This window comes from Neolamprologus brichardi, chromosome 13 (assembly GCF_056152115.1).
Source record: "Neolamprologus brichardi isolate AB-2024 chromosome 13, ASM5615211v1, whole genome shotgun sequence".
In the NCBI taxonomy this organism is placed as follows: Eukaryota; Metazoa; Chordata; class Actinopteri; order Cichliformes; family Cichlidae; genus Neolamprologus; species Neolamprologus brichardi.
The window spans coordinates 21184596-21197106 of record NC_142116.1 but is presented as its reverse complement, the minus strand read 5'-3'; the positions used below and the strand labels follow the sequence as shown (position 1 = coordinate 21197106).

General features: G+C 38.8%; 1 protein-coding gene across 1 annotated transcript in view; it reads left to right on the top strand.

Annotated features, from left to right (window-relative positions):
- macrod2 (mono-ADP ribosylhydrolase 2) overlaps nt 1-12511 on the top strand; it is a 409646-nt gene that overhangs the window by 383233 nt on the left and 13902 nt on the right. The window contains exons 12-15 of the mRNA XM_006806942.3: nt 3542-3580; nt 4017-4055; nt 6413-6625; nt 7167-7229. Coding sequence (XP_006807005.2) covers nt 3542-3580; nt 4017-4055; nt 6413-6625; nt 7167-7229 — 354 coding nt within the window. The remainder of the gene's footprint in view (nt 1-3541; nt 3581-4016; nt 4056-6412; nt 6626-7166; nt 7230-12511) is intronic.

Below are 12511 nucleotides of genomic sequence, written 5' to 3'. Positions count from 1 at the left end.
AGCAACTAAAATATGTATTTCACTCTTTCATGCACTGTAGTCACTGGTGTAGTGAAGGACCTTTTTTTAAAAAAAAGCATCAACTCTGCAGCAGAGTTGATGAAGTGTGTCTGTCAATATGCCTCTGTGGGATCCATTACTCTTCAGGGAATTCACGCCACAGTCCATGGGTCAGATATGAGGGGCTTTTAGTCACAGTAATGATGAAGGGAAAACATCAAGGTTTTCACCAATGTTTTGCCCTGATAAATACACTGGTTAGTGGACTGAAGGTAATTATAGGATCTCTCCGTCCCACACAGAAGCACTGCTGCATTTACAGTTCTTTTGTCACCTCACAAGCAAAAGGCCTCTTTTGCCTCAGTGGACTCAAGGAAGGAGACAGTTAAAAGCACACAATTAACACATACACCCAGGCCAAACATAAAAGAGCAAGTAACCTGTGGTAGAACTCACCATTCAAACAACACAGCAGCTTCTGTTTTTGAACACTAAACAGCATCAAAATACAGCTTATTTTAATGCATATATTTCATTTAATTTTCAAAAAGGATATTTCACTACACAGCATAGCATACATGATGCACAATTAGGTCATATTAAAAGAACAATGCAAGTGGCTTTCAAGTTTGATCAACAGCATTTTATCTCTTCTTCAAATGAAGCTAACATGATCCAACGTCACCGGCAAACATCCTTGGGGAGTATTTGAAAGGTGGGGGTCACAGACTGACTCTGTGTGTGTGTGATGAGCTGTGCTGTGATGTAATCCACATGAAACAGAAGCACAGCATGCAGACGCCACAAGCTATAGAAAGAAAAACCGAGAGAGGTAAAAAGGTGGCTGAGACACGGAGGTGAAAGCTGGCACAGAGTTCCAAGCTGGACTCGAACCTCTTTAGAGCACACCTGAGTTGGCAAGCGGCACTACAGTGCCCATTATTTGATATCAGATTGGTATTAGTGAGATTAGTGTGTTACAGGACACAGTAAAATATGAACATTAAGCCAGAAATCAATGCCTGTTTGCCTGGAATGCTTAAGTTTAGTGGGAAAGACCGAGGATAGAGAGGGGGGGGATGGTAAGAGATGGCACAAAGTGGACATGCAGATTAATAACGCTACATGTGGACAGACAGTGAGCCTCTCTGTGGGATGCCATCTAGCTCCGTGGTACCCTATAAAGGATCTCTCACAAACGTGCTTACTCTTTACTCTGTGCACACACACCTCACGTGCAAAAGGTCTTTGAACGATTGCTATTGCTCATGTTTTTCCTTTTTCCTTTACAAATGTCTCATGAATTTTTCACATTCTCTCATTTTTTATCTTTTTTTCCTGTCCTTTGCACCACTTTGCCTTAATAAAAGGAATAGTAGAAAGGCCTGGGAGGGGGGGGGGATTGGAGCTGAGCTAAGGTTGGATGTGAGTGTGTGTGAGCGTTCACGCATTCCAGTTAACTTGTTCCCATTTCCATTTATTCCCGTCTGAGATATTGCTTTTATTTACTAGTAAACATCAACTACAGGTGATGTTTACTTAACAGGCGTGCAAGTAGGGTACAAAAGGAAGGTTGAATATCAGCCTATAAATAGTTTATGTCCTTGTAATACTGTAGCCCTGAATGTGATGTAGACATTAATAAATCATTTAAGTGTGTGTGAGACGAACATTTTATTCGGAAAAACATTCCGCTTTTGCTCAGTCAACAGACGTGCAGGCGAGTACCTAAAATTGCCTTTTTGTCACCATGTTTCTTGAAGTGGAATTCATCAGAATATTGACAGTAAAAGTCTCGAGGTGTTGCCCGAACCCTTCTGTGTGAAGTATGTCAGACCCTTATTTACAGTGATGACAGTATTGTATAGCGAGCACTGGGTAAGAAAGCTATGGCAATGCTGCCACCTGGTGTTTCGTATTCATGGATGAGCGATATCCTGAAGGTGTTATTTGGGTTTTTACCTTTTAAAGAGACAGCATTTAAATTGATCTTACCTCAGAGCCTTTAGAAGTCACATCTGCACAATACATTTATTTGTTTTTCCTTCATTTTTGCATGTGGTCTTTTGCTCTGTGTGTGTGTGTGTGTGTGCATTTGATCCACAATCTGTCCCACGTTTTCCTTTATCACAAATTGAATGCAGTTTCATTCAATAAGCCAAATACAAATGATCAAATAACAAAGAGGAAATTACAGTCTGCCTTTTGTCATATCTGATAAATTGTTGTTTGGGACAGATAGATACTTTGGACAGATACAAGGCCCTCGCATAATTTTAAACAAAAAAGGTGACCTCAAGGCTAGCGGAGGATTCATCTTAAGTTGTTTTTCCCCCAATGAAGTATTCTTTTCTTCCCCCTGTCTGTGGCTCTATCTCAAATGCCAGTCATGATTAATAGAAAGGCTCGCCATCTACTGTGTGTCACCAGCATTCTGCATGATGGACAGAGATACTTGAGACAAACATGCAGCACTGGTAGAACTGGCCTTTTTCCCATTTAATGGAGGCTGGCATTTTTATTGTTCTGAGTGCAGGGCAAAATTGCATAGATATGAAAAATGGTTTCTCTCTGCAGCTTGTTAAAAAAGCAATTATAGAAGCTGCACAATAGCCATTGTAAAGCATGTTCTCTTATTGGTGTCATGGCTTTCATTTACTCAATTTGTCCCAAATGTCATTGGTTTATGTGCCTGTCTGTGTGTAAGAGTGCAAGAGTGCAAGAAAGCGGTGAGGAGGGTGGGAGTAGTAACAGATAGGATTTTTATTCATATCAAATTCTGCCTTTTGTGCATCCGGTGGACATTTCTATGGAGTTCAGTTTATAGGAGGATGTAACAGGATAAAAGCTGTAATGACTTGAAATTATAGTTTGGTGATGGCAGCACCTGTGTGTAATGTACGAGTAACGTTCTTCAAATATATGTGTAGCATATATATGCTTTTATATAAAAAGCTGTAAGATGATTCATTTTTATTTGTTTATAACCAAAACTGCAAAAATATTTTTATTCAGTCTAGCTGACCAGGGTAAGTTTGGGCAACACTACAACATCAGTATGTTGCCTTATGCACGCAACATAAAGTAACATGCCCTGCAAATATTCAAAGCACTACTGTGGCTTAATACTTACCCAATGCTACAAATTTAAGAGCCTCTTTCTTATAACAAAGACCCAAAACTGCTGTCTTAAAGCTAGGTATGTTAAAGACCTCCTGTGTTAGTCCCCTGTTGTGTTTATGCAAAATATAGAGTAATTAAAATGTTATTAGAAACATCAGTAGCAAGTATTTGTAAACTCAAACATGGACAGTCCCAACAGTATAATGCTGTTTCAGTAATGAAAAATAACTTAGGTTGGACGTTGCTGCTTTAAAATGCGGCGTCAACACCCTCATAATAAATCCTTTGCATTAGGAAGATAAAGAGCTAAACAGTGATCATTATTATGACTGTTTCCTTTGCTTTTTAAAATGAATGACTGGTATTATTCATACCGATGCCTCTGTTTGGCTGATGATTTTTTTCTCTCCCTTTTCAGGTACAGAGGGAGGAGGTGATGAAGATAACGGTGACAATGGTAATGTAGCTCTACGGACCATTAGCGCATGTTCTGAGCCTCTCGGCTCTACCGATGCTTCTTGATGTCATTTGTCATCAAAAATTGAATTTTTTTTCTTTGTTTCAGTACAGTCTTTCCATCCCGTGTGTCACCACTCTAACAAAAAAAAAAAAAAAAAGTTCTCTTATCACAGACGCATGGAACAAAGAAATCCCTCAATTATGTATGGCTTTAGAAGTGACATTCTTTTTCCCTTCGTTTTTGTCACTTAATTTATGCATGTCTTTGTGGATCCATTGCTCTCATACTGTAGAACAAAGGCAAAGCTACAGAAAGAGATGGAATGAAAAGGCTGTTTGAGGTGATATCGAAAGCCAAGTCGATTCAACTCCAGACGCTGGCGCTAAACTCGTATGTTTTCTCTTTTGAATTTCTCTTGTCTTTCTAAATACAGGTGAACCTCAAGATGTGGAGATGGAGAGTCAGAGTCAAGGTAAAATACAGTTACAAATCAAGGGTCCAACGGTGCAATTACGTGTTGTCTGGGGCTATGTCCACACGTACCCGGGTGTTTTTGAAAACGCAGATTTTTCTATGCGTTTGCACCTTTCGTCCACACGTAAACTGCGTTTTTGGTCACTGAAAACGGAGATTTTTAAAAACCCCCGGCCAGGGTGGATATTTTCTAAAACTCAGTTTTTGCATTTATGTGTGGACAAGAAAAACGGAGAAAACGCAGCGTCAAAGGTGTGCTCATTTTTTGACGTCACACTGTGCACCACGTTATTGTTTCGGTGAAATGAATCTCTACAATACCGTTACTGTTAATTGTACTCTCTGCAGTGTTTAAATGCTTACATCTACACACACAGTTACCGTCCCTCCACACATACGACTCGGTTCTGCTTCTATGCCCCAGCTTTGTTTACTTTTTCCCACCTAAGCTTCTAGACTTCTGATTGGCCAACATTTCTGCACGGTTAGGAATATATCGCCACCTGTTGCTTTGGCATGTTCCTAGCAGCGTTTTCCTTCGGTGCATTGAAGCAGAAGAGTCTGGAAGGACAGAAACTGTGTGTATATATAAGCATTTAAACACTGCAGAGAGTAAAATTAACAGTAACGGTGTTTTGTCTAAGTCCGCCATTGCACACATCCATTTCACCGAAACAATAACGTGGCGCACATTGTGACGTCGAAAAAGGCGCACACCTTTGACGCTGCGTTTTCTCCGTTTTCCTCGTCGTTTACGTGTGGACGAAAGGTGCAAACGCATAGAAAAATCTGCTTTTTCAAAAATACCCGGGTACGTGTGGACGTAGCCTGAGATTACTGTACCCAGCACTCACTCAAATAGAATTTTAATCATTACTTATTATTAATCCCTGGGTCTCCTCCACAGTGTGTTATTTGTTTTTTTTGTCCTGTCTTCCTCCCATAACCCCCAACTGGTCGGCAGATGGCTGTGACCAGCTTAGTTCTGCTGATGGTTTCTTCCTGTTAAAATAGGAGTTTTTCCTTCCCACTGTCACCAAGCACTTGTTAAAATGGGGTCATTTGATTGTTGGGGGTTTCTTCTGTATTATTGCAGGGTCTTTACCTTACAAAATATACACCACATTGTTGATGTGATTTGGCAATATGTAAGTGAAATTGAATTGAATTGAATTTGATTGAAGCGCACAATGAGTGTTGACCAACATCCAGCTTCTCAGTCGCTCGATCTTTTTAGAGTATTTCTTCCTTTTTAAATCCAACCTGAGCCATCTTGTCAGCAGAGCAGAAATAAGTAGTACACACTGTTTTAAATGTGTATGTATAACACATCCAGAGGCTCTGATGTGTTGTATTGTGCTGACAGCAAGAGCCTCAAATGAACTGCGTGTGTGTGTGAATGTGTTTTAAAGGAGCAACTATTAACTTTGAGCCAGAACCATTTCTCTTTTCTGAATATCCTCTGTGCTGCTGGTATATAATTAAGATTCTGCATTTGCATACTGGCAGCGCCTCGTCTCTCCTCTGTTTTTGTTTTATTCAAATCCAATCCCATTGACAGCGATTTGACAGATAGAGCTTCTCTGAACATGAATTTTGTAGATATTCCATGAGCAAGTTATAGCAAATGCTACCCTGGGATGGTATCCAAGAGCTGAGATATGTAATTACTTTCTCATGAGACATAAACAGAGAGTTAGGAGCTTGGAAGAGCAAAAATATACAATTTAAAACAACACCTGCAAGATAATTCTGCAAAAAATGCTGCACAAAATAAAAAAGAAATGCTTCTGTTACATCATTCTCAAGTGTGTGTGTACTGCAGGTGAAATCCAGCCACCGCAAATCAATATGATGTTCAATCTGTGGTCTTGGTTACTTAGTAAAAAATGTAGTCTTTGTGCAAAAACCAATATTAGCCAATTTATCTACATCAGATACTGTTTTCATCCACATTTAGATTTGTGTTATTTTTTACACTCATATTTTGTTCTTTGACTACTAATGCTGTACATATTTTTGAATATAGATGACTTTTCTTTAAAAAGTTAAAAACTTTTTTTGGCTGCACGCCCCCAAAAGACACCCTTAAAACCTCCACCATTCCAACTCTTTTGACGATGTTTCCTTCTTTTCTGCTACTTCCATTCAAACTGACAAAGAGCTACCTGTTGGTGTGAATATGTTTGACAGATTTCTGTCAGCAGTAATGAAGCACAGGTTGGTTTTGTGCCACATGTAGCTAGATTTAATAGTAAGAGCTTTGACTCCCAGTGTCTGAATTAATCCTTCAAAATGCGCTTCCTTTTATTTATTTATTTATTTATTTATTTATTTATTTGTTTGTGCCTTTAGATGGTGATCCAGCAAACGCAGAGCAAAACCCAGAACAGTGCGACAGTAAGAATGAAATTCAAAATAAAGACACCGATGGGAATAAAGACACCGATGGCGATAAAGGGACCGATGGCGATGAAGAGACTGGAAATATCAATGAAGGAAGCCCCGCCCACGATGAAAACAAAGGTCAAGAAACTGTTACCAACGACAATACAGAGGGGAAGAAAGGTATGTACAAGAGAGCAGTTTGGCTGTGTGTTTTATCCATTCGCATCAAAACCTCTGAGATACTCAGTGTTGATGATTAAAATGATTTCTGATGATTTCCTTGTTTTTCTGTTGTTTCTTAAATTACAGTTTAATATCCACAGGGTATTAGGCAGGAAGATATGAATAAATCAGTTCAGTTCATGAAACGTAGTATAGTAAAATAACTAAAAACTAAAATAACTAAATGGAAAAACTGATTTTAAGATTTTTTTCTGTTTATCAGTAATGTAATGTTACAGTACAGAGCTGGTTAATAATAAATGCACAAACGTTTCAGCTGTACAGACAGAAGAAACAGACCCCAGCGAGGGGGTCTTGGATCTAAACTGTATGCAGACTGAGCCTCACGGTCCACAGCACATGTATGTTTTAAGGCATATTAACAGAGCTGCTCTGACTGAAGACGAGACAGGCTGAGCTGGTTTTTTTGCAGGCCAATGAAGACTCTTGTATCATGTTAGAGTAGTGTAGTGTAACATCTGCTTCTTTTCCTTAACAGAGGAAGTGCAGGCTCCTCAAATGGAAGTAAATGTTGTGGAAAATCCTGACGACAATATGGAAGGTAAGATCTGATTTGTTGGATTTGATTTGTATGAATGTGCTTTTCTGGTCCAGTGTGATGCATTTGTATACTTGCATACTCAATTTGTATTTTTGTTGGTCTGTTAGTAGCACTAGTTTATACTTTGAATCAGTTTCTGCCCACCTGAAACATCAATCAGTATAGAAAGTTACGACTGCAGGGAACCACAAGTGGCCAAACACATCTCCGGCAGCCATGATGGTGATGCTGAGAACAGCCAGCATCACATTACAGCATATTCTAAAGTTATCAGTGATTATTATGACTGTGTGGAATCGGCATTGTTCTTTACTTGGCAGATTTTCCCTGAACTGATCATTTCAGTCATAAAAATGACTGTATTTAGCTGTCAGCTTGGTGAAGACGGCGACAAACCGTCTATTTCTCACTTTGATTAGCTGGTATCGCTTTGAGTAACTGCAGCCACTCCAATAATCAGGCTTGCTCTGCAGACTAATGGTATCAGCATATTTTTCCCCATACCTTGCATAGCAATGATGCTGTGTATCATAATTGTAGCATGCTAAATCACAGCCAGTGGTTTTTACTACTAAAAACATACTATTTAACTCGTAATGCAATAGTGCTCTTATTTTCTCCTAGCAGAGTCTGGTATGGAGTAAGATTTTAAAGCTTCTGATTTGTGTAATAGATAGCTTAACGTAGCAAGAAGCTAGGATTAGAAGAGACTTTGCAGGAGAGTCTTGTGTCAACAAATCCTTTGAAAAGTGTTGAGTCTATATCCAGGGCCTTGCATGGCTTATTGCTTTGTCCTATAAACCAACACTGATGTCCCAAACAACTGAAAAACAGATCAGTGGGCTAAACCATTGGTTTGTTTGTACTTCATCAGTGTGAGCATGGGCACTCTAGTTTATTTGTGGTCATCCATATACCCTCCTGCTGCTAGGATGGCTAGGCTCAGGTAGAGCAGGTCATCTACTGATCAGAAGGTTGGTGGTTCAATCCCTGGCTTCTCCAGTGTACATGCCAAAGCACCTTTGGGCTCATTAATTAAAGTGTGAATGACACAAATAAAGCATGTGTAGGAAAAAAAAAAGTACTTGTTATAGAAAAGCGCACCATCTAAGAATAATGAGTATATACTAATCCACAGATGGAACTTTTTAAGAAAACAAATATACATTTTTATAGTACTTTAAGCTCTATATATGTGTACTTATTTAAAATATTTTCATGTGCAGTAAGAAAGTGTATTAAGGCTAGGTGTAAAATAAAGGATTGTAATGTCAAGTATTCAGACACAGGTTGAGATATTGTTTGTTGTTAACCAGAATAAAACCACCAAGTATGCTTTACTATAGAAGAAAACCATCTCTTAAAGTAATCAGCTGAAATTGTACTTTATAGTTACTTTGTTGCCATCTCTTTTTTTTTTAGCAAAGTTTCCATATATGTAGCCTTTATTTATTAAACTTCTTGAAGCCATCCACTTACAGGCTTCTCTCTCAGCATAAGCAGTTTGTTTCTGCACAAATAGATTATCTGTCTTTGTTACCACATTTTCTCTGGCTTCTCACTGAGTAATTCTTTTAAGAAGTTAAGGCTAAAGTTTGGAACCCCAGCCACCCCACTTCCACTAACAAAAAGGTCTCAGTCACTCTCTTGCCTCTATTTCACTTTCTCCTTGACTGACATTCAATTAATTTAGGGTGAGAGTGAACATTCCTGATAGATCTGTCTCAGATAGCCTTCTCCGTTCTCCCTGAAAGCCAGTGAAATATAGCCTTCAAACTCTACAGGATTTTCTTCAGTGGAAAGCTTCACTCCACCCTGTTGACTGCCTCTTGCCTGAGCCCATGGTGGCACAGTCGGGCGATAAACAGTGGTGTCACTCCTGATTGCAGGCAGATTGCATTTGGTATAGATGAGCAGCAGCCTTGGACGGAGTGCAAACCCAAATAGTCTGAGATATTGAATATCATGCAGACCAACACAGCTTGGCTTAGCCATGCGTAACCAGCTATTCACAAGACAAGACCAAATGATTCCAGAGCAAATAACCTTTTATTAAACATAAGTGTAATCAGGCTGGCTGCTCATGGCTGTAAAGGTTAAATCTGCTTCACTGAAAGAGGTAATATAATAGTTCATAATGATGGGACAAATGCATGAGAAATCAAACAATTTGAGGATATAATATGAGGTTGCTGCACATATACACACATATGTCTGTATGTGAAGCCTGTGTGTGTGCACACAGGAATCTTCTGAGCTTCCATGTGTGACCTTCTGCTGGATTTTCAACACTGACATGACATTATATATCCACTCTGTACATTGGGTTCCTCTTCATGTTACTTATTGATTGCTTCTGTCAAAACATCAGGCAGTAACTGAAAGCAAAACGTACCTCGGTTAAGTTTTGTAACAGATTTGTGCATTTCTAGAGTACATAAATACCTTTGAAGAGTATCTTGCCATTCAGTCAAACAGACGTTACATCTATCATATCTTATATTTGCCTTATTTCCCCAAGATTTATGTGTCTTATTTAATTTTTAATCTTTGATGAGCTGAATCATTTTCCTTACTTTTCAAACTGCCTATAACTAGTTAACAACTTATGCTGGTCGCCTGGCTTTCCAGCGCAGCCTTTCTTTGCAGAACTACGCCTCCCAAATTATTCACAGACAACTTTTATTTTCGTATCCCTCCTTCCCTCAATGGGTTGTTGTCCTCCATAGTGTTCGTCCAGTAGCAGCATGGATTCTGGTCCGCGCCACTCTGTCGCTCTGAGTTTGACATTGTTGTGTGTTGCATTGCAAGTGCAACAAAAAGCCCTTCTAAATCTTTGAGTGGCCAGAGCGTATGGGCTGAAACTGATTGGAAATCGCTCCCAAATGTATCTTGGATCCAAACTGCAAGAATGTTGTCTGTTGTCCAGACTTTCTAAATCCATTCTGGATAAAGTCTGAACGTGCCATAAAATGGATTTGGGCTGGCAGTCTGTGCAATCCTGGGTAACTTGGCTGCATGCACTAATCTCAAATGTGTATCCGTAGGATCAAAATCATTGGAATATGGTTAATTATATATATACATATATATGTTTTTTTACCAGTGATCTTGCCTTGCCATTTCCCATTATGTGCCCTCTTAGTGTGATCTAACATTACCAATTCAATCATCTCCAAAAGTCTCTTTTTACAAGAATTTGCCATATCTGACTTACCTCGCCGTCTGCCAGGAAGACTGACAGTAGCAAAAATACACCTTTACTTGCACTTCAAAGACCAAAGGCACTTGTAAACAAGCATCTGGCTTTGGGCTCAGTGTGTGTGTGTATGTGTGTTTGAGTTTGTGATTGAAAAACAAAAAGTAATTACCACGAATCCCATAAAAATGCATGAAAACTGATGGCCACGGAGCTACATTGTTTAATATTTCTTCCCCAAATGTATTACAAAATCTTTTTTTAAACAATTCTTAGCTCCATGTATCTGGTTGTTAATTGCGTGAATTTTTTAAACACTTTCTAACCTGCGTCGTAACCCCATAATTTCAAAACATTGACTGGATTCGTACGCCGTGTTGAGCTCAACTAGTGCTTTAAAGCATTGCAAATTAAAATTCTAAACTTCAGTCTGAACATTAATGAGTTAAGATGAAACCATCGTTGCCAATTTGCTATCAGTATCCAAGATTAAAGATAACTCGGATGCCCCTAATCACAAAATCAAGGGAAAAAATCAGTTGAGCAAGGAAGACTCGTTGGCTCTTGTTGAGTAAAGCTTTCTAATTTGTTGCTGGGATAATTGTTCACTTGTGTACATCATTTTATTGACCACAGAGCAGGATTTGCAGTAACTGTAGCAGACATCAAAGAGCTACACTGTTCCTGAGGTTGTGGATGCATCCTTATTTAAAAATTACCCACTTGGTATTTTCTAGTCTTTTAAACATTCATACCGGGAGGCCACGCTGATTAACCTCATAATGAGCAGGTTACAATGTTCATATTATTATTCACATTGAAGGATTCATTACAGACAGACTGTGTATGTCTCTACAATTTTCTTAAAAGGCCATCCTGTTTTCCACTTGCACATTTATATCTGTGGTCTCCCAGTTGCCAACAACGTTGGTTGACACCCCGTAGCTCTCACATAGCTCAATATTACACATATGGAAGTGTGCATCACAGCTAAGCATGTCAGTCCCAGAAGAGTCACACTAAATATCGCAAAGCTGAATAAAACAGTTTTGTGTTGTTCGTTTTCACTGTCGTCATCTTTGTAACTTGTTAATGTAATAATTTATTCAGTGAGTCAGGTTTTATCACTTCGTATTACCAACTACGTCCATCTCGTGTTTATCTTTCTTGCCTGTTTGTATACTGTAAATATGTAGCTCGGTTCAAGTATTTAGTCCTCCCGTTCTTAACTATATATCTATATCTGTCTGACCTCAATGCAACTTTATAAGCATCTAAAAGCAATAACTGAAGTGAAGATTATATTATGGGTTTTGATTTTGAGTATCTCTGCGAGGAAGAGATATATATAGAGGAAGGCACAGTAATATATATGTATATCTACACACACATCATCTTGCACGAGAAATACGATTCTTTGCCTGATAGGAGGAATGCTATAAAGGCTCCACATATTGAATCAAAACCTAAGCAGCCTATATTTATGAATATTCATAACACACTTTAGAATGAAAACGGGGGCTAGATTGTTATTGTGTTTGGAAGATCTGTTCAGCAAGCCTTGTTCTGGTGACTTGTGAGAGTGGGCACCCGCTTCAGTGAGCTCCTGGAACACTCATAAATTAAAATAAGACTCTTTGCCTAAAGCTAGGAATAAATAAATCTGAATTGTGAGCAGAGATTGTTTTTCCTTCATGCAGCATGATTTTCCTACAGTAGTCGATAGCTATTGTCTTAGCTCCAAAGGTAAGATTTAATGGCTGCACAGGTTCAATGTCATTGAATAAACAGCAGCTCGTCCTTCTTTCTTATCAGGTTTTTAGCTGGCTTTACCTACGAGGAGCTTTTGCATGTTATAGATTGCAAATGTTTTATTTTTTATTTTTTGCTCTCTGATTATATTTATTGTTACATGCTTGTCAATTTAGTATGTGACCATTAGACTTACAATTTTGCTCAATATATTCCTTGAAAACATTGCTCAGGAAACCTTGCAATTAAGGAAGCCAGAATCTTCTATATGTAAGTGATCCTAAAAATTTCCTACCTTTGATTAAGCTGGCCTCTGGCAGAGGCTGAACAG